Here is a 23,953-nt window from a genome sequence, read left to right on the forward strand (position 1 = left end):
GCTGGAAGTGTTGTTGGAGGACCAGGAGGAGGTGCTCATACCTCTGGTCTCATGAATAATCTCCCCAATGCCCCAGGGCAGAGACAGGGACTCTGTCTGTGAGTGAGCACCGTCCTTTGGATGAGACGGTAAACCGAGGTCCTGGGGGGGTGTAACCCCATTGCCCTGGTGTGTTAACCCGGTGCCTTCCTTCCATCATGGCCACCTAATCGTCCCTCATTACTTAATTGGCACATTCAGTCCTCAACTCTCCACCGTGATACAGAAGCTGATGTGTGGTGAGCGTTCTGGTGCAAACTGGCTGCCGTGCATCACCCAGGTGGGTGCTACACATCTGTGATGGATGAGTTGAGTTCCCCCCCGCCCCTGAGATGTGAAAGGTGCTATATAAATGCCATCAATTATCTGCTCCCTCAGAGGAGGGTGACAGCTCTTTGGGTGAAGTCCCCTCCTGCCCCTGGGTTCGGGGTCTGGTTCTGTGTATCTGAGGGCCGCTAGAGGCCAATGAGAGCGGGACGGGGGACAAGGGCCCCATTGGGGAGTACCGCCGCAGGGCAACACCTCTCAGGTTAACCGCTAGGTCCAGAACCAGCTTCCTGGATGCCCGGGAGTGGTAGGAGGGCGTGAGGCAATCCTGGAGGGTGGGGGGAGATCTGTCAGGGACCAAAGAGTTACTGTGACCAGGGGTGGGGGGCCCGGATGGTGGGGCCCTGTTGCTTTCCCTGCTAACAGAGCTCTGAGGTGACCCAGCTGATAGCTCGTCCTCCTCTGTAGTGTCCAAAGCCGACTGGGAGGAGAGTAGGGATGAAACGATTACCAGGTTATAATGATAAACCGATAAAGTGATACAATTACTGACGGTTATTATTATCATTTCAAATTATCATTAAAACAGTGAAGGTTTGATTACAGCGCCTTGAAAAACACAGAAAATACCGTGCATCATCAACCAAAGTTAGCAACAGCTGAGTTATCAATATAAAACTTGGTGAAATGTTTTCAGTGAGTGTATCGGTTTTTTGGGTGAGTTTTCAAGACTTGGCAAAATGCTTTTGGTGAGTACTTTTTCAACATTTTCAGCGCATTTTAGCAATATGGCGATAATACTGATAACTGTGATCATTTTGGTCACTATAATCGTGATATGACATTTTCATACCGTTTCATCTCTAGAGGAGAGGGGTGAGGGAAGGGGCTCCAGGTCCATGGGGGATGGAGTGGGTGTGGTGGGCATGCCCCTCGGCCCCCCCTCCTCCTCCTCCACAGTGCAGTAGCTGTGGGGGCTGATCTGTGTGGGGCCGGGGTGGTGGAGGAGGGGGGCGGGGGGGTCTAGCAGGGGGGTGTGGCCTCTGGCTCGGCGGGGGAACAGGCGACTCCACAGCTGGGCGAGATGCCGACGAGAGGAGGAGGAGCGCCGCGATGAGCGACGCCTGAGCTGCCTCCGCATCGCCGACCGCAGGTTCTGTAGCACAGAGGCCTAGAGGCGAGAGAGAGAGAGATATAGAGGAAGTGAGAGAGGGAGACAGAGGGGGAGAGAGATATATAGGGAGAGAGAATTGTAGGCAAATGTTAGTTTAATTTACATGTCCTTTCGGAAATTCATTTTGCATCTGTGGCAGCAGTCAGACAAAATACAATACAATACATAACAATAGGGCAAATATTTGATCACAAAGTGCATCACAATAACCCTAGCGAAAAATTATTAGATACTACAAAGTGTGAGTGCAAATGGACAATATGGTTGAAAAACAACCTCATAGCAACCACAACTAAGGCCCATCACGAGCGCAATCAAAATTATTGTTGGTGTTCTTCTCATTGAACGACAAGATGGTAAAACCAGGCGCCATGGCTATGGCACCCCACAGTTCTATGTTACCTGGGTGGGGTTGTATACATGGCTATGGCACCCCACAGTTCTATGTTACCTGGGTGCGGTTGTATACATGGCTATGGCACCCCACAGTTCTATGTTACCTGGGTGGGGTTGTATACATGGCTATGGCACCCCACAGTTCTATGTTACCTGGGTGGGGTTGTATACATGGCTATGGCACCCCACAGTTCTATGTTACCTGGGTGGGGTTGTATACATGGCTATGGCACCCCACAGTTCTATGTTACCTGGGTGGGGTTGTATACATGGCTATGGCACCCCACAGTTCTATGTTACCTGGGTGGGGTTGTATACATGGCTATGGCACCCCACAGTTCTATGTTACCTGGGTGGGGTTGTATACATGGCTATGGCACCCCACAGTTCTATGTTACCTGGGTGGGGTTGTATACAGGGAAGTCCTCCACCGGAGGGATGAGGCCTTGGGCAATTAGCTGACCGTAAGAGGGCGGAGCCTCTCTCTGAACAAACTCTGACTCCAGGCGAGTCATCTGAGTCTCAAAGGCTCTACAGAGGAGAGAGGGAGAGAGAGAGTGTGAGAAAGAGGGTGAGAGACAGAGAGAGGCAGCAGAGAGAGGGAGGGAGAGAGTGTGAGAAAGAGGGTGAGAGACAGAGAGAGGCAGCAGAGAGAGGGAGGGAGAGAGTGTGAGAAAGAGGATGAGAGACAGAGAGAGAGGGAGGGAGAGAGCGTGAGAAAGAGGGTGAGACAGAGAGAGGCAGCAGAGAGAGGGAGAGAGAGAGCGTGAGAAAGAGGGTGAGAGACAGAGAGAGGCAGCAGAGAGAGGGAGAGAGAGAGCGTGAGAAAGAGGGTGAGAGACAGAGAGAGGCAGCAGAGAGAGGGAGGGAGAGAGTGTGAGAAAGAGGGTGAGAGACAGAGAGAGGGAGGGAGAGAGTGTGAGAAAGAGGGTGAGAGACAGAGAGAGGCAGCAGAGAGAGGGAGGGAGAGAGTGTGAGAAAGAGGGTGAGAGACAGAGAGAGGCAGCAGAGAGAGGGAGAGAGAGAGTGTGAGAAAGAGGGTGAGGGACAGAGAGAGGGAGGGAGAGAGCGTGAGAAAGAGGGTGAGAGACAGAGAGAGAGGGAGGGAGAGAGCGTGAGAAAGAGGGTGAGAGACAGAGAGAGGCAGCAGAGAGAGGGAGGGAGAGAGTAAGTGTGAGAAAGAGGGTGAGAGACAGAGAGAGGGAGGGAGAGAGCGTGAGAAAGAGGGTGACAGACAGAGAGAGGGAGGGAGGGAGAGAGCGTGAGAAAGAGGGTGAGACAGAGAGAGGCAGCAGAGAGAGGGAGGGAGAGAGCGTGAGAAAGAGGGTGAGAGACAGAGAGAGGGAGGGAGAGAGCATGAGAAAGAGGGTGAGAGACAGAGAGAGGGAGGGAGAGAGCGTGAGAAAGAGGGTGAGAGACAGAGAGAGGGAGGGAGAGAGCGTGAGAAAGAGGGTGAGAGACAGAGAGGGAGGAAGAGAGCGTGAGAAAGAGGATGAGAGACAGAGAGAGGGAGGAAGAGAGCGTGAGAAAGAGGGTGAGAGACAGAGAGAGGCAGCAGAGAGAGGGAGGGAGAGAGTGTGAGAAAGAGGGTGAGAGACAGAGAGAGGCAGCAGAGAGAGGGAGGGAGAGAGTGTGAGAAAGAGGGTGAGAGACAGAGAGAGGCAGCAGAGAGAGTGAGGGAGAGAGTGTGAGAAAGAGGGTGAGAGACAGAGAGAGGCAGCAGAGAGAGGGAGGGAGAGTGTGAGAAAGAGGGTGAGAGACAGAGAGAGGGAGGAAGAGAGCGTGAGAAAGAGGGTGAGAGACAGAGAGAGGGAGGAAGAGAGTGTGAGAAAGAGGGTGAGAGACAGAGAGAGGGAGGGAGAGAGCGTGAGAAAGAGGGTGAGAGACAGAGAGAGGGAGGGAGAGAGCGTGAGAAAGAGGGTGAGAGACAGAGAGAGGCAGCAGAGAGAGGCAGCAGAGAATGGAGGAGGGGAAGAGAGCTAAGCTCGGTGAGCAGAATGCAAATGCAGGCTAACTAAACTGCAGCACAAATTCCCCCATCTGGATTTAAATTAAAAGCCCCAATATCTGAATATTTGACTCTATAGCTGGGTTTCCATTCAGGTTTTGCACAAATTCTAAGCAAACTTGTAAAAGTCGACAAGCTTAAAACCATTGGGGACCAATAGGGAACCATTGTATTATGCCCTCACCTGTACTCTCTGCCTCTGAGAGAGTAGAGTTTGAAGGCACAGCCGAGGGCGATGACAAGCAGGAGGCAGCAGACCAGGCAGCCGATCAGGGCAGCAGTGATGACCTTCCTGGGCACAGCAGCCAGGGGGCAGTCTCTCTCATCGCTCCCGTCCAGGCAGTCGTCCTGGCCGTCACAGCGCCACGTCTCCAGGATACACACGTTGGTTCCACAGTGGAAGTTTCCCGGCTGGCAGGAGTAGCAGTTCTTCTCATCCGAGCCGTCCGGACACCTCAACATTTAACATTCAACATTCAACATTCTTATTGTTGTTATTTTTTATTGTTATACAACCCCCCCGCCCCCCAATTGTACTTTGCCAATCCCTGTCGTTGCTCCACCTCCTCTGCCGATCTGGGGAGAGCTGTATAGCACATACTTCCTCTGATACATGTGCAGTCGCCATTTTCACCTAACAGCGAGTCGTTTCAATGGCAGGACATAGCATGTGGGAGAAGCGTGCGTGTGTGTGTGTGTGTGTGTGTGTGTGTGCATGTATGTCTTACCTCTTCTGGTTGTTGCAGCGCTCAGCGGCAGGGTAGCAGGCCCCGCCCCCCCCCTCACAGGGGTACTCCCCCGGGGGGCAGGGGGGGCAGGCCTGCTCGTCGCGGCCAGACGGACAGTGCCAGGAACCGTCACAGCGCTGCCGGTGGGAGTAGCAGCCCTGCTCGCTGCCACACGGACGCTCGCCAGGGAGACAGTAACCTTTCACCTGCAAGGGGGGAGAGGAGGGGTGTGAAAGATTAATCGACAATCAATTAATCGCCATTAAGAATTTGATCGATCTAAAATATATTAACTGATTAATCAACAATGTAGGCTATGTGGTGTTTTCAAATTTTTCCATCACAAGTGCGAAATTTGACTTTCGCCGCTTATCCCATTGATACCTTATGCAGCATTTGCGTGTATATCCCTAATTTGTGTGTGTATCCCTTTAAGACCGGTCTTAAAGGGATACACACACAGAAAAGTTTTTAGACCATTTTTAAAAATAGGAAGTGTTGAGGAAAATCTGAGGGCCTCAGGCAGGTTGTTCCAGCTAACAGCAGCACAGTGTGTAAAGGCGGCCCTGCCCTGGTTCGAGTGGATCCTTGGGACAGCTATTAGGCCGGACCCAGCTGACCTGAGAGGTCTAGTTGGTTCATAGCGAGGGAGGAGATCTGCTATGTATTGTGGGCCTAGGCCGTTGAGCGATTTGTAAGCTAAAAGAAGGATTTTAAATTGAATTCTGTAACCTACAGGGAGCCAGTGTAGAGATTTAAGAACAGGGGTAATATGATTAGCCCTCCCAGTCCTAGTTAAGACCCTAGCAGCAGCATTTTGAATGAGCTGGAGTTGCCTAAGTTCTTTATTTGAGAGACCGGAAAAAAGGCTGTTACAGTAGTCTAATCTACTGTAAATAAAGGCATGAATTAGTTTTTCTAAGTCCTGACTGGACATGAAGCCCCTAATCCGAGCAATATTTTTAAGATGATAAAAAGCAGATTTTCTGACCGACTTAATGTGTGAGCTGAAATTAAGATCGGAGTCGATAGTAACTCCAAGGTTTTTTACTTGGTCCTTTGGCTTAAAGGAAAGAACCTCGAGGCAGGCTGCAATTTGAAGTCGTCGTTCTTTCGGACCAAAAACGATCACCTCAGTTTTGTCTTTATTAAGCTGGAGGAAGTTTTTACACATCCAGTCATTAATTTGATCAATGCACTGACAGAGTGAGTCAATGGGAGCATGATCGCCTGACGAAAGAGTTATGTAAAGTTGTGTATTATCTGCATAGTTATGGTAGGCTATATGGTTTCTGTGCATAATTAGAGCTAAAGGGAGCATGTATAGATGAAATAGAACGGGCCCCATGATGGATCCCTGAGGGACCCCACATATCATTTGAGTTATGTCGGAGGTGTAATTGCCAATGGATACAAAGTAGTTTCTGTCCTGGAGATACGTTTTAAACCATTGGAGGGCCGTACCAGAGAGCCCCCAGTTTTCTAACCTGTCTAATAGATTTGAGTGATCGACGGTGTCGAACGCAGCGCTAAGGTCTAATAATACTAGAATTGAATTTTTTCCGGCATCTGAGTTTATTCTAATGTCGTTGAGAACCTTAGTGAGTGCGGTCTCAGTACTGTGATGGGGACGGAAGCCTGATTGGAATTTGTCTAGTAGATCATTTGTGGTTAGGAATCTGTTTATTTCAACAACATCAACATCAACAGACTTCAGCGCATCATCCGCTGCGCTGAGAGGATAATCGGATGCAACCTGCCATCCCTCCAGGACCTGCACGCAGCCAGGACACTGAAGCGGTCTTGCAAGATCATGGCTGACCCCTCCCACCCTGGCCACAATCTCTTTAAGACACTCCCCCACGGCAAGAGACTGAGGTCTGCCAAGGCCAGAACCACCCGCCACAAGACCAGCTTCTTCCCAACTGCCATCAGCCTCACCAACAAGGCCCAGAAACCCCTTCCGCCAAGGGCCTCACCAACAACCCCCCCACACACAAACTCACTACCTCCTCCTAAACTCAACTGAACTCCCCCCTCCATAAAACTGGAACTCATACTGTATCTAATTTAATGCCTGTCTAACTGGGACTGGTAAATTGATGTAAATTCCCTGCACATTAATGCCTATTTAACTAGCCTGTAAATTTCATGTACATTCAATGTAAACTCTTATCTAACTCTGACTGTAAATGCATGTAAATCCACTGCCTATTTAACGTATATTTAACTCAGTCTGTAAATCTCATGTAAATCCAACGTAAATTCATATTTATCATCCACAGAACACTTCACCACTCATGTACATATTGTATATATTGACTCGATTTGATTTGATTTGATTGCACTTGCAACCTTGCGATTGCCGTTAGTTATCTTCCTACTTCTTATCTCTGTATATTGATGTAACCGCTACGCTGCATACAGACACTAAGACAAATTCCTCGTATGTAACTTGCATACTGGGGCAATAAAAGTGATTCTGATTCTGATTCTGATTTGAAGATAAACAGCCTTTTCAATGATTTTGCTTATGAATGGGAGATTTGATATTGGTCTATAGTTATTAAGTAATGAGGAGTCAAGACTACGCTTTTTAAGTAAGGGTTTGATTACTGCTGTTTTTAGAGATTCAGGAAAAGTCCCGGTCAAGAGGGAGCAATTAACTATTTGTATAAAGTCAGACGAAAGGCAGTTATAGACGCTTTAAAAAAAGCTAGTTGGGAGGGTGTCAAGGCAACACGTGGATGACTTAAGGCCATGCACACTTTCATCCAAAGTTTTTAGATCAATTGCGCTAAAGCTTGCCAGATAACGTTTTTGTTCTAACAGGCGCCACACTATCAATAACATTCAGGACAGTTGCATTGAAGATATCAAGAATGTCATTGACAGAGGTAGGAGGGGTAGAAGAGGAGGAAGTTGTTAAAGGAGAGAAGAAACTTTCCATGAACAGAGAACGAGCTAGCAGTAATGTTACGTCTTTTGATGGTTTGTGATCTGGTAATGATTACAGGGGAGATCTCCATTACAAAAAAGATACAGAGGTGGTCAGACAGGGCAACATCGATTTTGGAGATAGATGAACATTTAAAACCCCTCGAGATGACTAAGTCCAGGGTATGGCCTCTGTTGTGAGTGGGGCCAGTGACATGCTGGGACAGTTCAAACGTCTCGAGTAAGGTGATCAATTCTTTACCAGAGTTGTCATTAGCATTGTCAATATGAAAATTGAAATCTCCAGAAATAGATATGCAGTTATATTTCATGGAAATGAATGACAATAGTTCAGCAAATTCATCAAAAAAGCTACTTGAGTACTTTGGTGGTCGATAAATAATAAGTATTAAAACAGTGGAGGAGCTCTTCAGGGTGACAGCAAGATATTCAAAAGAAGAAAAGTCTCCAAATGTTACCTGCCTACATTGGAATCTATCAGAGAAAATAATCGCTACGGTGTAGCGATGGAACTCGATGGACTCTGGAACCTGGTTTCTTATTTTTCAGGCCTTGTCATGGATACTGAAGGACCAAACGCAACAAAAGTTTGCGTTTTATGCAGGGAGCATTGACTTGTCATCATGACATAAGATGAACCTGTTTGTTCAAAAAACAACTAGTCAGGACAAATACAAAATATCACTGTATCAGCGTTAAAGGAGTTAATTTGTGGAACAACTGTAGTGAGGAATTGATGTTATGTAGATCACTTAATCAATTCAAACGGAGGTTTAAAGACTTGATATTAAATAGATACAGAATGGATTCTATAACGTAACTATGTACGATTCAATTGTGAATGTTTGTAAATGTGTATGTGGGAGTGCGTGTGAGGGTGGGGGGGTGGGTGGGTATCTGTGTGTGTGTGTGTGTGTGTGTGTGTGTGAGCGTATAAACACGCAAGTGTTTTAATATGTGTACATGGTATGCTACAAATGTACTAGGAACAACTCTATAGTATGTGTGATATTATTATGGATATAATGTGAGTATGTACACATCTCTTATATATTAATACAGTAGTATATTATGTCATATAAAGCCTATAGATATAAAACAGGGGGTAGGACTTGATAAGTATTAACTTCTTCCTACTCCTTTTCGGGCATGATAAACAAATGTAAATTGATTGTGAATTTGCTGTCTATTGTATGCTGTGAATTCCAATTGACTATGATTGTTTGGCACTTCTTGCCTATATTTCTTTTATTTTTATTTTTGTTTTGTTTTTGTTTTCACTATGTTCGAAATAAATCTAATCTAAACTTGTAAAGTAGGTTTGCAGGGGACTGGGTCTTGCTGGTACCTGGTAGGTGGCGTTGAAGCCGTGTCCGGGGCTGTGAGGCTGGGCCAAGTACATCACACTCATCTGTCCTCCACTGGACTCCAGCACGGTCGGCCCACGGTTGTTATGATGTGACAACACCTGTAGGAAAACAAGAACAAACACCTGTAGGAAAACAACAACAAACACCTGTAGGAAAACAACAGTAGGAAAACAACTACAAACACCTGTAGGAAAACAACAACAAACAACTGGAGAAATGCTCCTGTACACTTGAACCATGATCATTGAACGTTTCGATGATTCATATTTTTAACGTATTAATGTTCCCAAATGTCTGATAACATCAGTAGCTTAGCTTGTTAGCTAATCTAAAGCTGTTGGACATTTTGCCCACGTTAAGCCCAAGTGGTAGGTGAGCAGATATTTATAGATCCATATCATCCTGGAATTCTTTGCCATCTCACATTCATCTCTCACAAAGTAAGCTATCATTCAAGATAGCTTTAAAGAAACACCTTTTGCAGCTGACCACATGACAGGTTTTTTAATACTATGTTGAATATGATGAATTTATTGTATATGACCGGAGTTACCATCATCTTAACTCTATGATGTATTTATTTATATTGTAATAGGTTTGGTAATTATGTATTTTTCATGTTTTTATATTGTATGCTTTTACATGGACCCCAGGAAGACTAGCTGTTGCCCCGGCATCAGCTAATGGGGATCCATTCAATAAACAATAAACAATCTTACGCCCACACCCTAACCCTTAACACTGAGACCAGTTTCTTTTTCTGCAGGAACCTACGCCAGGATCCTGTTTGTGGACTTAGCTCGGCCTTCGACACGATCATCCCGAGACGATGGCGGAACGCCGGTGTTTGCCTGTGCGATAGCAGGACTGAATGCTAATACACAGTCCCAAACTGATGCACAATTTATGAGATAGGGGGTGAAGGTGTCTGGCTCCGCCCCTAGACGACGACGTCAAATGAATGATAATGTTAGTGAAGAGAAACAGTCAAGTGCAACTGTAATAATAATAATAATAATAATAATAATAATAATCACCATCATCATCATCATCCTCATCATCATCAAAATAATAATAACTCTGACCTGCAGGAGGTGCTGTGTCCGCTGCTCCAGACCGTCATAGATGTGCAGTGAGTCTCCAGGGCCCAGCTGCAGGTGGAGCTGCAGCATGATGGGTTTGGGGTCCTGAGTGTCCAGCAGCCACGAGCAGCTCAGCTCTGCCCCGGCACTCCGGTCGGTCCCGGCACTCCGGTCGGCCCGGAAGAAATCGGGCGAAGCGAAGGAGCCGTAGAAGTTCCCCAGGCGTTTCCCGCACGCCGTGTCGGGGCAGCCCAGCTCATCAGTGGCGTCGGGGCAGTCGGGGGCTCCGTCGCAGCGCAGCGAGGGGGGCAGACAGCGCGTGGACTGGGCCTGCACACAGGGCAGGGCGCCCGGGGGGCACGGGCCTCGGCGAGCCTCAGTGGGAGGCGGGGAGCAGCCACGTTCGTCGGTGGCGTCGCCGCACTCGTCCAGGCCGTTACACTTCCAGGAGCGAGGGAGACACTTCCCGTTACCACACAGGAACTCATCAGACTGGCAGCTGCTCTGGCCCAGACCACCTCGAGACAGAGAGGAGAAACCATCTTACTGCCCAGACCACCTCGAGACAGAGAGGAGAAACCATCTTACTGCCCAGACCACCTCGAGACAGAGAGGAGAAACCATCTTACTGCCCAGACCACCTCGAGACAGAGAGGAGAAACCATCTTACTGCCCAGACCACCTCGAGACAGAGAGGAGAAACCATCTTACTGCCCAGACCACTTCGAGACAGAGAGGAGAAACCATCTTACTGCCCAGACCACCTCGAGACAGAGAGGAGAAACCATCTTACTGCCCAGACCACCTCGAGACAGAGAGGAGAAACCATCTTACTGCCCAGACCACCTCGAGACAGAGAGGAGAAACCATCTTACTGCCCAGACCACCTCGAGACAGAGAGGAGAAACCATCTTACTGCCCAGACCACCTCGAGACAGAGAGGAGAAACCATCTTACTGCCCAGACCACCTCGAGACAGAGAGGAGAAACCAGGCACTCTGTCTTACTGCCCTCATACATTGACAAATATTTAAATGGGGGGGGGGAACTATATCCTACTTATTAGACTATCACAACTTTTTAAAGGCAAGAAGAAACCAATTCCACATGATCCTGTTCACAGTGCTGTTCACAGTGCTGTTCGCAGTGCTGTTCGCAGTGCTGTTCACAGTGCTGTTCACAGTGCCCATATCAGAATCAGAATCACGTTTATTGCCACAGTAGGAATCAGATTACATGATACAGTAAATATGCGGCGTAGCGGTCAGATCAATAGTCAGAAGACAAAAAAATACAGAAAGACAAAATCACTAAAATCAAAAGTGCTGTCCAATATATACAACACACACACACACACACACACACACACACACACACACACACACACACACACACACACACACACACACACACACACACACACACACACACACACAAATCAGAAGGACCTGGGTCACAAACAGGAACCCACAGTCCAAAAGGTGCACAACAAAGTCAAAGAGAATAATATAAAGTCATGAACATACTGTAGTCAAATGTTCTGGCAATTGAAGCAGCCACGACACGTCAATGAGCTGCTGCTGCTTTAAAGTGAGGTATGATGGGGGGCCGGGGGGGAGGGGTCACGTCAGTGTCAGTGGGGGGATTCTGGCCTGTTGATATTTGGGGGGGTGGTAGAGTGGTAGAGGGGGCTTGCCTTGTTGATATTTGCCTTTCGTTTGTCTTCTGGGTTTGAGTTTTGCTCAGAATAGCATGTAAATATAATACTGTATGGTAGCCAACATTAAGCGATATCATCAATTTATTTTAATTTGAAATAAAAACATAAAATAAAAAAACAGAATTCTCCAAATCCTGCCCTCTTCACTCACTGTTGATACCCCCCCAACCACCACCAGACTTCAAATTAATTTAATTAATAATTTAATAATCATCCCACCTCCAACTCACCTCTGATGTAGGAGAGGCGGAAGCCCTGCGCCTGACCGGAGCTGTTGGCCTGGGAGTGAAAGTAGAGCCAAATACGCCCCCTGGTGGAGATGAAGGGAGGAGGCAGCATGGAGCCACACAGCCTGGACTCCCCGGCCAGCAGCAGCCAGTCTAAACAGCCGCCTGCTGACTCCACCTCAAAGCTACGGAAGCTGTGGACAAGATTATCAGCACTGTTTGTCACAACAGATTAACTATATATATATATATATATATATATATATATACCGTATATATATACATATACATATCTCTCGGCAGCGTAGATATGATAAATGTTTATTTCTATTTTCTTTGGCTGTTTGTGGCTTGAAGTTTGTCTGCTCATACTGAGGGAGCCGTTTGTCCAGACGGGGTTAGGGTAACCCTAACCCATGCATGTCCATATATGGCCCTTCCGCTTCTGAGGCTTGAACTCAGTGCGTCCCTAGAGATGCCATTCTCTATATAGCCTATATATATATTTATACCATGGTCTGGGTGAATACTCGATTCTGATTGGCTGCAAGGTGTCCATTAATTTGTGATAATGTACAGTGATAATGTACACCTAGCTAAATGGTCTGTTCACCGTTCATATCAATGCGCCAGGATCACGACAGAGCCATTTGAGCTCTATACCACTGGTAACGCTTAATATCGCACTTTTATAAGTTTAGAAAAAGAATTAGTCTATCTATTAGTTATTATATATAATGTATATATATTAGTTATCTATTAAGTAACTATTTAGATTACCCCTGAGTGCTCAGTTTATTAAAATAACGGCTATTTAGAAATCTGATTTTCGTTCTGGTCAGCTGACAGAAGCCGGGCTCTCAGCTGTCAACTGTCAAACCCTCTGTTTACAACTTGCAGCAAGCAGCAGCCAGGCGCTCTGGGAGAGCGCGCGCTGCCTCTTATCACTGATACAAATCAAGTCAAGAGGAAAAAGACAAGATCAACAAAAAGAAAACAACGAAATGGGCAGTTAACAGCAACACACTGAGAGACGTCCTTGTACAAAACATACCTGGACTCCAACATAGAAAGCTGATGGTTTTCTACTCCAGCCTCACGCCATTTACGTCTTATAAGCAGAGTTGGGGTCCGTTACTCAAAAAAGTAATATATTACACATTACTTTCAAAAAAAGTAATGCCTTACTTTACTTGATTACTCCCTGGAGAAAGTAATTCGTTACACTACTCGTTACATTACTTTTGCGTTACTCCGTAACATCGCCTGAGATGCATTGTCACGTAATTTGCCAGTTCACAATACAACATTAATCCTTACATATATGCCCATATATTAGCACAAATCTCTATCGTAATAAGGTAGGTTGCAAAACTTTTCCTGTCTGATGGTGGCTGTCCGTTCCCTGCCATCTGTATTTTGCTCAATATGTTTCTGAAAAATGGCGATTTCATTCTACTGTTGAAACTGGCAACATTTCCTCTACCATGTAGGAGGAGGCAACACGCCTGTCCATCTCTGATTTTGATGTTACCTGGTGAAAAGAAAGCTTTTGCTGCTTGCTTGGGGTCGAGGCAGGCGACTCAGCTTGGGTCTGCAACCAGCATGTTTCCACTGCAGATGCTTTGAGAGGTTTATGTCGTAGGCTACCGTAACTACGGTAGCTGCTTCTGTCCAGGGCGTTTGCAGTTTCACATTCTTCTAACACTCTTTAGCCTGATTTAATTGTAAAACAGAGTGTAAAAAGTTATGCAAAGCCTTCTGGGAAATTTAACCCGTGGAAGAGGAAAGTGGGCGGAGTTCCCAGCATGCCCTGGGGGTACTGTGTTTTTGTGTCAAATGTTTGTTTGTCAATGTGTTTTGGAGGTTAAAATTATTTATTGTTCTATATGCATGTTAGTTATCTGATAAGTTATGTGTCGACTAATAGTGCTGTTCTACATGCTGATACAAAGTTGAAATATTGGCACCATGATTGATTCTGCTGTGTAGTTAAATGACCCGTCTGATGGGACACAGGATCTGCTATTAAAACGGAGATGAGGTAAGCGTTTGATTAGTAACTGTAATGTGATTACTGCACTTAGGTACAGTAGTGCCTTACACTACTCGTTACCGACAAAAGTAATGTGATTACAGTAACGCGTTACTTTGTAATGCGTTACCCCCAACTCTGCTTATAAGACCCGCAGACATTAAAGCAGCTACGAGCAAGATTTTCGATTGTTATTAAACAGTATAATTACAATATTGATGCATCACATTTTACCTATAATAGTAGCTGAGACCAAAGCCGTGTAAATCGGAGATTGCTCTCTTAAGTCTGTGTCTGTCTAAACTCGCCTCAACAGGGGGCTCTCTCTCTCTCTCTCCTTACCGCCGGACCGGCTAAACCCGGAAGTGAAACCCGGAAGTGAAACACAGCTGCCTGCATTCCCCCGTTCACGCTGCCTAGCAACATACCATAAACAAGGAGAACGCCATGCATACTCTCGCGAACATCTCTCGTTATATTCTAACAGGTTTTTTGGAAGTTATTTTGTGGTTATGGCCGAAGTGGCTGCTGCAAACCGTTTCATTTCACTTCCTGATCTGCCCTGGCCACAGAGAGACTAACACTGGCCGATTCACTCGGGGTTCAAGCGAGACTACTCTGTGTTGGTCTCGTCTACTATTAGAGGTAATATGTGATGCATTGATATTAAATTTAGACTGTTTAACACATTCACTGCCAGCCTTTTTTTTTTTTACTGTAGGTAGGTTCTGCCAGAGGGTTTTTTTGAGGATTCTGGCTCATTTTACAAGAGCCGAGGATTATTTTCTGCTTGGAGTTTGTGAACACAAAGTTCACAAAAGTACTAATAGAATGTGTGCTTTCTCTGTCTAAAAGAGTTAGTTTGTAGAGTTAGTAGTTATGTAGATATTAGCCGTTGAGTACAGCATGGTTTCAGCTGTCTGAGAGTGAAAGCTGAGATAATCGCAGTTTTGTGAAATTCAATCAAACAGGCAGAACAGTCACTTTAACCATTTATTTTTGGCATCAGTGAGAGATCAGACATCTGAACAATATAGTTCTGAACACCCTCTCCTTTAAACTCCTCCCTCCGTGGGTGTGTCTGGTGGCGTTTGTCACAAGCCAGTTTCTCCTGCCTGTCTGAGCAGTGAGCAGCCTCCCTCTCTGGCGGCCCCTCGTCGGCGAGTGTGGCGAGTGTGGACTGTGGATGGGACTCAATCGTTTCTTGGATTTTCGGTTGAGAGCTTTGATGAAGCTTTGTGCGATTCTAGGCTTTATGCTGCCCACCCAGTCTATTTTTGGAACCCCACACCGTTGTGCGCCGGTGTGCAGCAGCGTGAAAGCGTTTTCGCCTACAGTATGAGAATGAGGCTCGTTCGTTTCTGGGTTTTCGGAATGCGTGCGATTCTGGCCTTTCTGCGGGTGTTTCAAAGTGTGTTTCACCCATAATCTATTATGCAAATTTGCAATCCCCCACGCCAGCACCGCTCTCCGCTCTCAGTGTGCTGCTGCTGGCGCGGCCGCTCTCGGGCGAGTCTGGTGACTGATGACTGTAAAATCGCCATGCCATTTCCTTGAGAATGGCTTGCTCCCGCGGCTGTTTTTGGTTGGCTTTCTCTCTGTCGGGAGAGCACTGTCGCCACTTAGTTGGTCGGTAAAATAGATTATACACATTCAATACTTCCAATATTTTTATAGGAGACGTGGGGGACATTGATCTTTTGACGAGTCAACTCGTCATTGGCAGTGAACGGTTGGATTGTGTTTGACGAGTCAACTCGTCATTGGCAGTGAACGTGTTAATAACAATCGAAAATCTTGCTCGTAGCTGCTTTAATGTAATTCCCTTGAATGCGAGAATTAACGAGCCAGTTACATGGCGTTGCATTCTTAGACATTGCCGTTTGCTTTTATTTCGTATGTTACATACAATTGGCTAAATTATTAGTTAGCTTGACTCTAGAATTGTGCCAGGTGCAGCAGGCACTAAGCGGCCATTTTATCCAATGATAGCCTAATCTTGAGCAGCCGAGGGGACTATTTTGTCTCGTCGGTTCTCAACTCATATTCAAGGTTATGAAAACTAGATTTTGATTGCAAAATGCATGGAAATATAAATGAATGGTCTTGTTTTGTTTCTTTGGCAAGTGACCATGGTATAAGCGGCTTAATGCACTTCGAGGTGTCCATTATCAGAAATTATTGGACTTCGCCTCGGACGGTTCACGCCTCCACGTCGTCCAATAATTTCTGATAATGGACACCTTGTCGTGCATTAACCCTTATATATATATATATATATATATATATATATATATATATATATATATATAGCCTACTATCAATTGGTTTAAACTCAAACACAGATCTAATAAAAAAAAAGTATATATATATATATATTTGACCGGAATTTCTCCCATCTGTCCGTTAAACTGAATTCCTCCAGGACACATGTACGAGACCCATTTTTTCTAGCAGAAACGTTTGCGTGTGTGTGTGTGTGTACCTGATGGTGATGACCTCTCCCTGACCTCCCTGGATGTCCCAGCTGCAGTTGACCCCGGGGGGGTAGTTGAGGGGCCAGGAGGGGCTGTAGATGGCCCCCCTCCGCTCTGTATGGACCTCCAGACGCCCACTGCAGCCTGCTGGACAGACAGACAGACAGACCTATTCAATCATTACCATGGACGTAGCTACCATGATGTCACCTATTGGTTTGTGGACTGCATTTGGGTATTTGAAGCAGGAAGTATATATATATATATATATATATATATATATATATATATATACAGTATATATATATATGCAAGAAATGCAAAATGTCATAGTTGGGTAAAGGGGGGTACTTGGACGAAATAGATCCCGAAAATAGACATTTTGTATGTGGATTGGGCACCGATATGACTATGCAAAGGTACTCAGAAGGATGCTTTCTTAACAAATAACTTTATGAAAGAATATTTAACATTAAATTGTCAAGACATCGGTGTAATGTCGCAATTACAAATGACATGGTACCCATGTGGACACGGCCACTAATGTGCAAATCTTCACCTGTTATCCAAAACATTCACGCTTGCGCCACCAAGACCTCCCACATTCATATGAATCTTCACTTATTGTGTCCTTATAAGTATACAAGGGAGTAGCTATACACTATTTACATCCATAAAGTCTGAGTCTGCTACCATATATACGTCTATTACAGTTACACTGTTTATGACCAGCATCAACTCCAATCTTAAGCCCTAATCTCTCTCTCTCTCTCTCTCTCTCTCTCTCTCTCTCTCTCTCTCTCTCACTCACACACACACACACACACACACACACACACACACACACACACACACACACACACACACACACAAGCTTTCATTATCAAATGTGCTCTTTAATTTGAATGTTTACTCTACTTCTATGCAAATAAAGCAGTGTATTGAATTGAAATTGAGAAAGAGAGAGGGGGAGAGAGAGGTTGCCTCACTGCAGAGAGAGAGAGCAGCAGTGATGTAATGCTGAGAGCTGCATCAGATGGGTTTGCACCACAGATCGATCCCCGCACAAGCTCTCTCTCTGCTCACTGTTAGGACCTCCTCCAATCACTTCATCTGTCACATCACTGTTAGGACCTCCTCCAATCACTTCATCTGTCACATCACTGTTAGGACCCCCTCCAATCACATCATCTGTCACATCACTGTTAGGACCTCATCAAATCACATCATCTGTCACATCACTGTTAGGACCCCCTCCAATCACTTCATCTGTCACATCACTGTTAGGACCCCCTCCAATCACTTCATCTGTCACATCACTGTTAGGACCTCATCCAATCACATCATCTGTCACATCACTGTTAGGACCCCCTCCAATCACTTCATCTGTCACATCACTGTTAGGACCTCATCCAATCACATCATCTGTCACATCACTGTTAGGACCCCCTCCAATCACATCATCTGTCACATCACTGTTAGGACCCCCTCCAATCACTTCATCTGCCACATCACTGTTAGGACCTCCTCCAATCACTTCATCTGTCACATCACTGTTAGGACCCCCTCCAATCACTTCATCTGTCACATCACTGTTAGGACCCCCTCCAATCACATCATCTGTCACATCACTGTTAGGACCCCCTCCAATCACTTCATCTGCCACATCACTGTTAGGACCCCCTCCAATCACATCATCTGTCACATCACTGTTAGGACCCCCTCCAATCACTTCATCTGTCACATCACTGTTAGGACCCCCTCCAATCACTTCATCTGTCACATCACTGTTAGGACCCCCTCCAATCACTTAATCTGTCACATCACTGTTAGGACCTCCTCCAATCACTTCATCTGTCACATCACTGTTAGGACCTCATCCAATCACTTCATCTGTCACATCACTGTTAGGACCCCCTCCAATCACTTCATCTGTCACATCACTGTTAGGACCTCATCCAATCACTTCATCTGTCACATCACTGTTAGGACCCCCTCCAATCACATCATCTGTCACATCACTGTTAGGACCCCCTCCAATCACTTCATCTGTCACATCACTGTTAGGACCCCCTCCAATCACTTCATCTGTCACATCACTGTTAGGACCTCATCCAATCACTTCATCTGTCACATCACTGTTAGGACCTCCTCCAATCACTTCATCTGTCACATCACTGTTAGGACCCCCTCCAATCACATCATCTGTCACATCACTGTTAGGACCCCCTCCAATCACTTCATCTGTCACATCACTGTTAGGACCCCCTCCAATCACTTCATCTGTCACATCACTGTTAGGACCCCCTCCAATCACATCATCTGTCACATCACTGTTAGGACCCCCTCCAATCACTTCATCTGTCACATCACCTTGTCAAAGTGGCACGGGAGAGCAGACAACCACAGCAACAACAAGAACAACAACCACCTGCCAATAGCAGGTTTTAGGCTATAATACTAATAGGCTAGTAAATTAATAGGTTTGTAGGCTGATAGGCCTGGGCAATATGGTTGAAATCAATATCATGATAATCCTAAGGATTCTTCTTGATTAGTGGTGGGAATCGCTGAGTAGCTCACGATACGATATGGTCACGATACTTGGCCCTCGATAACGATATTATCACGATACAGCGATTCTGCGATAATCGATATATTGGAAGACGATACATCACGATACCTGTGTAACTGAAGAGAAAAAAATACCCCTAAAAGGCAAGAAGCAGGTATTATGTATTTATTAGCAGAATTGACATGAACTCTCTCAGAGTTCACTCACTCATAACATTTTCGATACCACGGAGGAAAAGTTACACATTAAGTCTTTTTATTATTATTATTAAAACAAGAAAACCTATATAACCTACCTACCTATATAATTTCTAAAAGTAGATATTAATGATCAAACATTTCCATTCATGTAGCCTACAGTATTTATGTTTTTGTTTCAACTACAAACATAAATAAACGTCAACTTGAAACTATGTTTCAACTACCACACACAGCATAATATTTTAGCCTGTTTATTAAAAAAATTAAAAAAAAATTAAAAATAAATAAATAAACATATCGATACTTGGTGCCAGTGTATCGATAACGTATCGCAAGTGGAAATATCGCGATACCGTGAGTATCGATATTTTGTCCCACCCCTATTCTTGATATCAATATATATCACAATATATGGTTCATGCATGCAAAATCACATTAATGTGAGGGCAATGTCAGGATCCCACATTGGCGATTACACAGTACACAGGTGATGCTGGAGGAGTGCACAGGTGAGTACACAGTACGATTACACAGTACACAGGTGATGCTGGAGGAGTGCACAGGTGAGTACACAGTACGATTACACAGTACACAGTATGATTCATTATAATTTATATATCAAAACCTTTCCAATAGATTCAGGGACTGGAGTGCAACATTTACATTTTGGTCATCACTCTGGTGTGAGATTGATTTTGGACCAAGTTTGAATGTCAGATATTGTTGGTCTAGTTCTTTTTGTCTAAGAGCCTTGTATTCTTTATTGAAGTCAGCACTCAGCAATTGACTGAAATGAGCATACAGTGACAGTCTGTTTGATTTTTTTCCTCAGACAGTGCAGTTTGACAACAATGTTAATAACAATTATTTAAAGTTATTTGTTTTTACGAAAGCAGCCTCTGTACTGTTACTGTACTTTTGTTTTGCATAATCATCGGTGCAAAATCTGTGCCCCATCCACATAGAAAAAGGTTTATTTTCATTCCAGCTAAAAAAAAATCACTATATTGGCCACCGCATCGTTATCGGTGACCCGCCCCCCTCTACAATCGTCATAGTTTTTAAATTGATTTTAATAATGGCTTGTTTTGAGATGTACTGTCACATTACACGGCACGGTGGCTCAGTGGTTAACACTGTTGCCTCACAGCAAGAAGGTCCCGGGTTCGAACCCCGGTCCGTCCCAGGTCCTTTCTGTGTGGAGTTTGCATGTTCTCCCCGTGTCTGTGTGGGTTTTCTCCGGGTGCTCTGGTTTCCTCCCACCACCAAAGACATGTATGTTAGGGTTAATACTCCTGTCAGTGCCCCTGACCAAGGCACTGGCAAAAGAACTGGAGTTGGTCCCCGGGCGCTGCACAGTGGCTGCCCACTGCTCCTAGTTCTAGGAAGGTTCCTAGTAGAGGATGGGTCAAATGCAGAGGATGAATTTCCCCAAGGGGATAAATAAAGGATAACTTAACTTAACTTAATTACACAAATCTCAACAATGCAGGAATTAAGGTCTCTAAATACCCAGACCCTATCCGACAAATGCTTTGTCGTTGTCGTGTCCGGAGAGTGGGCCGACCAGAGACAAATTCCCAGGCCACTTTTTGACCCCAGTCTGCCCCTGGGTAATACATCTCACCACCACAGTCACCACACAAATATGTAATAGCAAATATGTTCTTGACTGTTGTTGTACAGGGATGGACTACATCAGAAGTCACACGGAGGTGGTAGAAAGTGGAGTTCCCCAAAGACGTGGATGAACATTGTTTTACAGTACATTCAGTGTTGTTTTGAGACTACCCTTGAAAGAATAGCAACAGTACTCTCACATTGCTGCTGCACAGAGCGTTGTTCGCTTGTTTATTAAGGTTCCAAATTGCACCAAATCGGCTATGCTTGTTATTTTAATGTTTATGCGAACAAAAAGTGCATAGTGCTGCTAGATTTTATTCGTGGTTTTAAATATAAAACGTAGTGACATGATTTCAGTATCAGTACTTTTTGTGAGAGATTGTTCATATTGCTCTACATGAAAAGTTTTGAGTGCTGTTTTATTTTCTTCATTATTTTTTAACTAGCCCGCCACACACCCTAACATAATGGAAAGTAACTTGTAACTCGAGTTACATTACATTACGTCATTTGGCAGACGCTTTTATCCAAAGCGACTTACAATAACACATTTTTGTCAGCGATAGAGCAATCAACTATGGAGACAGTCTATGACAACTACAACTTCTGAAGGAACAGTGGTACAAGTTTAGGTTAGTGGTACAAGTTTAGGTTAGTTTTGTTTTTTTGTTTTTTTTTAGAAAGAGAAAGAGAGAGAAAGAAGTTAGATCAAGAAGGGCCCAGATGGAGCCTGAAAAGGTGTGTCTTTAGTCTTTTCCGAAAGATCGGCAGTGATTCAGCCGTCCTGACCGAAGGTGGAAGCTCGTTCCACCATTGAGGTGCCAGGGACGAGAAGAGTCGAGATCGGGATGAGCGACTTTTGAGCGCCCGTAGCGAAGGAGGAGCGAGGCGACCTGCACTGGTGGAGGAGCGAAGGGAGCGCTGAGAGGTTTGGAACCTGACCATAGATTGCAGGTACAGGGGAGCTGACTGGTGTGCAGCCCTGTAGGCCAGTACCAGTGACTTGAATTTGATGCGGGCCGAGATGGGAAGCCAGTGGAGCTCCTGGAAGAGGGGAGTGACGTGAGAGAATTTGGGTTGGTTGAATACCAGACGGGCTGCAGCGTTCTGAATGAGCTGAAGCGGTCGGATGTCGGTGGCAGGTAGGCCGGCCAGGAGCACGTTGCAGTAGTCCAGGCGGGGGATGACAAGAGACTGGACCAGGAGTTGAGTCGCTTCTCTTGTGAGAAAGGGATGGATTTTGCGGATGTTGTAGAGAGAGAACCTACAGGAGCGTGCTGTCGCAGCTATGTTGGCTGAGCAAGACAGCTGGTTGTCAAGGATCACCCCAAGGTTCTTAGCTGTTTGGGAGGGAAGTACAGTGGTGTTGTCAATGGAGATGGAGAGATCTGCGAGAGGACAGTCTTTCCCTGGGAGGAAGAGTAGCTCTATCTTAGCCTGGGTAAACCCATCCCCCACGTGACCTGCTCTCAGACCTGTTCTCAGTCACTAGTGACTGGGAACTGAGAGAGCAGGTCACGTGGGGGCTGGGTTTACCTAGGCTAGCTCTATTTTACCAAGGTTGAGCTTGAGGTGGTGGGCAGACATCCAGTTGCCAATGTCTTTGAGGCATGCAGAGATGCGAGCCTCGATTTGAGTGTCGGAGGGGGGGAAGGAAAGGAAAAGCTGGGTAAAGCAGAGTAATTTTTTAACAAAGTTATTTTTTTTACTTTTACTTTTCTCACATGGAACTTTTTACTAGGCTACTTGAGTCATTTTTATGGGGGTACTACTTTTACTTGAGTATAGATTTTCAGTAGGCTACCCACCACTGGTTTTGGGCATGTTTCCTCAAATATTTTGGGCGGTTTTGTGTGCGTTTTTGAACAGCTTTGGGGCAGGAAACCATCCGCTGTATCTGGCAACACTGCACACAGCAGAGCTTCGGTTTTTAGCCCGAATATCACAAAAGACCCCACTGATTCATAATAACGAGTCTAAAGTCATATTATAGCAGCCGGGTGCGCAAGTGAAAAGCAAGACAACAGTAACACTGACAATTTTGTGTATTGAGTTTGGCCTGACACATTGGAGAGCGACCCGACCAGCCCTAAAATCTGATATCACAACATTATAAACGCATCCTTTCACTCACCTCCGCAGCGCAGACACAGCACTGTGAGCAGCAGCTGCGTCAGCGCCATCTCCCCCCTATTGCAGCATCCTGCACGGCCTGACTGCTGCTGTCATCTGCACACACACCTACACATCTGTGACCTGCACTGAAGCCTTTCACACACCGTGCACACGCACAACGTGAACACACGCCGTGCACACCCACACACACCATGCACAGCAGAGAACCCGCTCCTCTATGTGGAATGGCTCATTGATTGTTGTTATCCTTTGCAGTGGCAGAAGGTGCTCTCAGTCGGCTGGATAAAGTGAGCAGCAGAATCGTTTGGACTTCCGGACAGCGTTTTTCAAAATAAAATCTTTCATTCAAACAATTGAACTGATGTCACACAAATTGAATTTACAATGGAAAAGGTTATACTGCATTTAGATACATATTGATATTGTAGTGCTGAAGAATTGTAGTCTCGCGTTTTCTGGTTAAAATCGTCGCAATAAAAGCAGATGATGAAGACATGTTGGGTTTTTTATGTGCCAAAGTGAAGATTCATGGAGACCGGAACTCAATAACCAAACTGAACTCATTACCAACCATGTAAAAAATCATGCATAAAAGGCATGTCAAATCCCTTGATTAGTGTCTTCACAAATCAACCTAAGAACAAAGCCCTTAAAACCCATGATACTAACCTTACTTTTTAAAGATGTTATTTTTAATGCATAATTAATGTTAAATTATGTATAAATTAAGGACGTTTTAGTGTTTGGTTTAGGTAGCAGAATGTTATTTTGAAGACAAAAACGCATAACTTCCTGTTTTATGGCCAACTGTGTGCCAGCTTGCCGCAGATGACCAGGACGTGATTCCCGTGTATTTGGTGGCCCATCTTCCCCCAGTCATTCCCATTGTGGAAGTGGGCGTGACTTTGGCTCTCTATATTCCTAGTTGAACAGGCCAG

At 45.4% G+C, this 23,953-nt stretch overlaps 1 protein-coding gene across 1 annotated transcript; it reads right to left on the reverse strand.

Annotated features, from left to right (window-relative positions):
• Positions 1–397: 397 nt before the first annotated feature.
• On the reverse strand, positions 398–23,062 carry lrp3 (low density lipoprotein receptor-related protein 3; the record flags this gene model as incomplete). Its single annotated transcript, XM_083652850.1, has 12 exons — positions 398–634; positions 731–787; positions 1,265–1,477; positions 2,275–2,407; positions 4,069–4,338; positions 4,613–4,818; positions 8,919–9,038; positions 10,026–10,540; positions 11,973–12,163; positions 16,490–16,650; positions 19,721–19,803; positions 23,014–23,062. The coding sequence occupies 12 exons, from the start codon at positions 23,060–23,062 to the stop codon at positions 398–400; spliced, it is 2,235 nt and encodes a 744-aa protein (XP_083508976.1).
• Positions 23,063–23,953: the final 891 nt, after the last annotated feature.

This window comes from Poromitra crassiceps (genome assembly GCF_964638095.1).
Source record: "Poromitra crassiceps genome assembly, chromosome: 16".
Classification (NCBI taxonomy): domain Eukaryota; kingdom Metazoa; phylum Chordata; class Actinopteri; order Beryciformes; family Melamphaidae; genus Poromitra; species Poromitra crassiceps.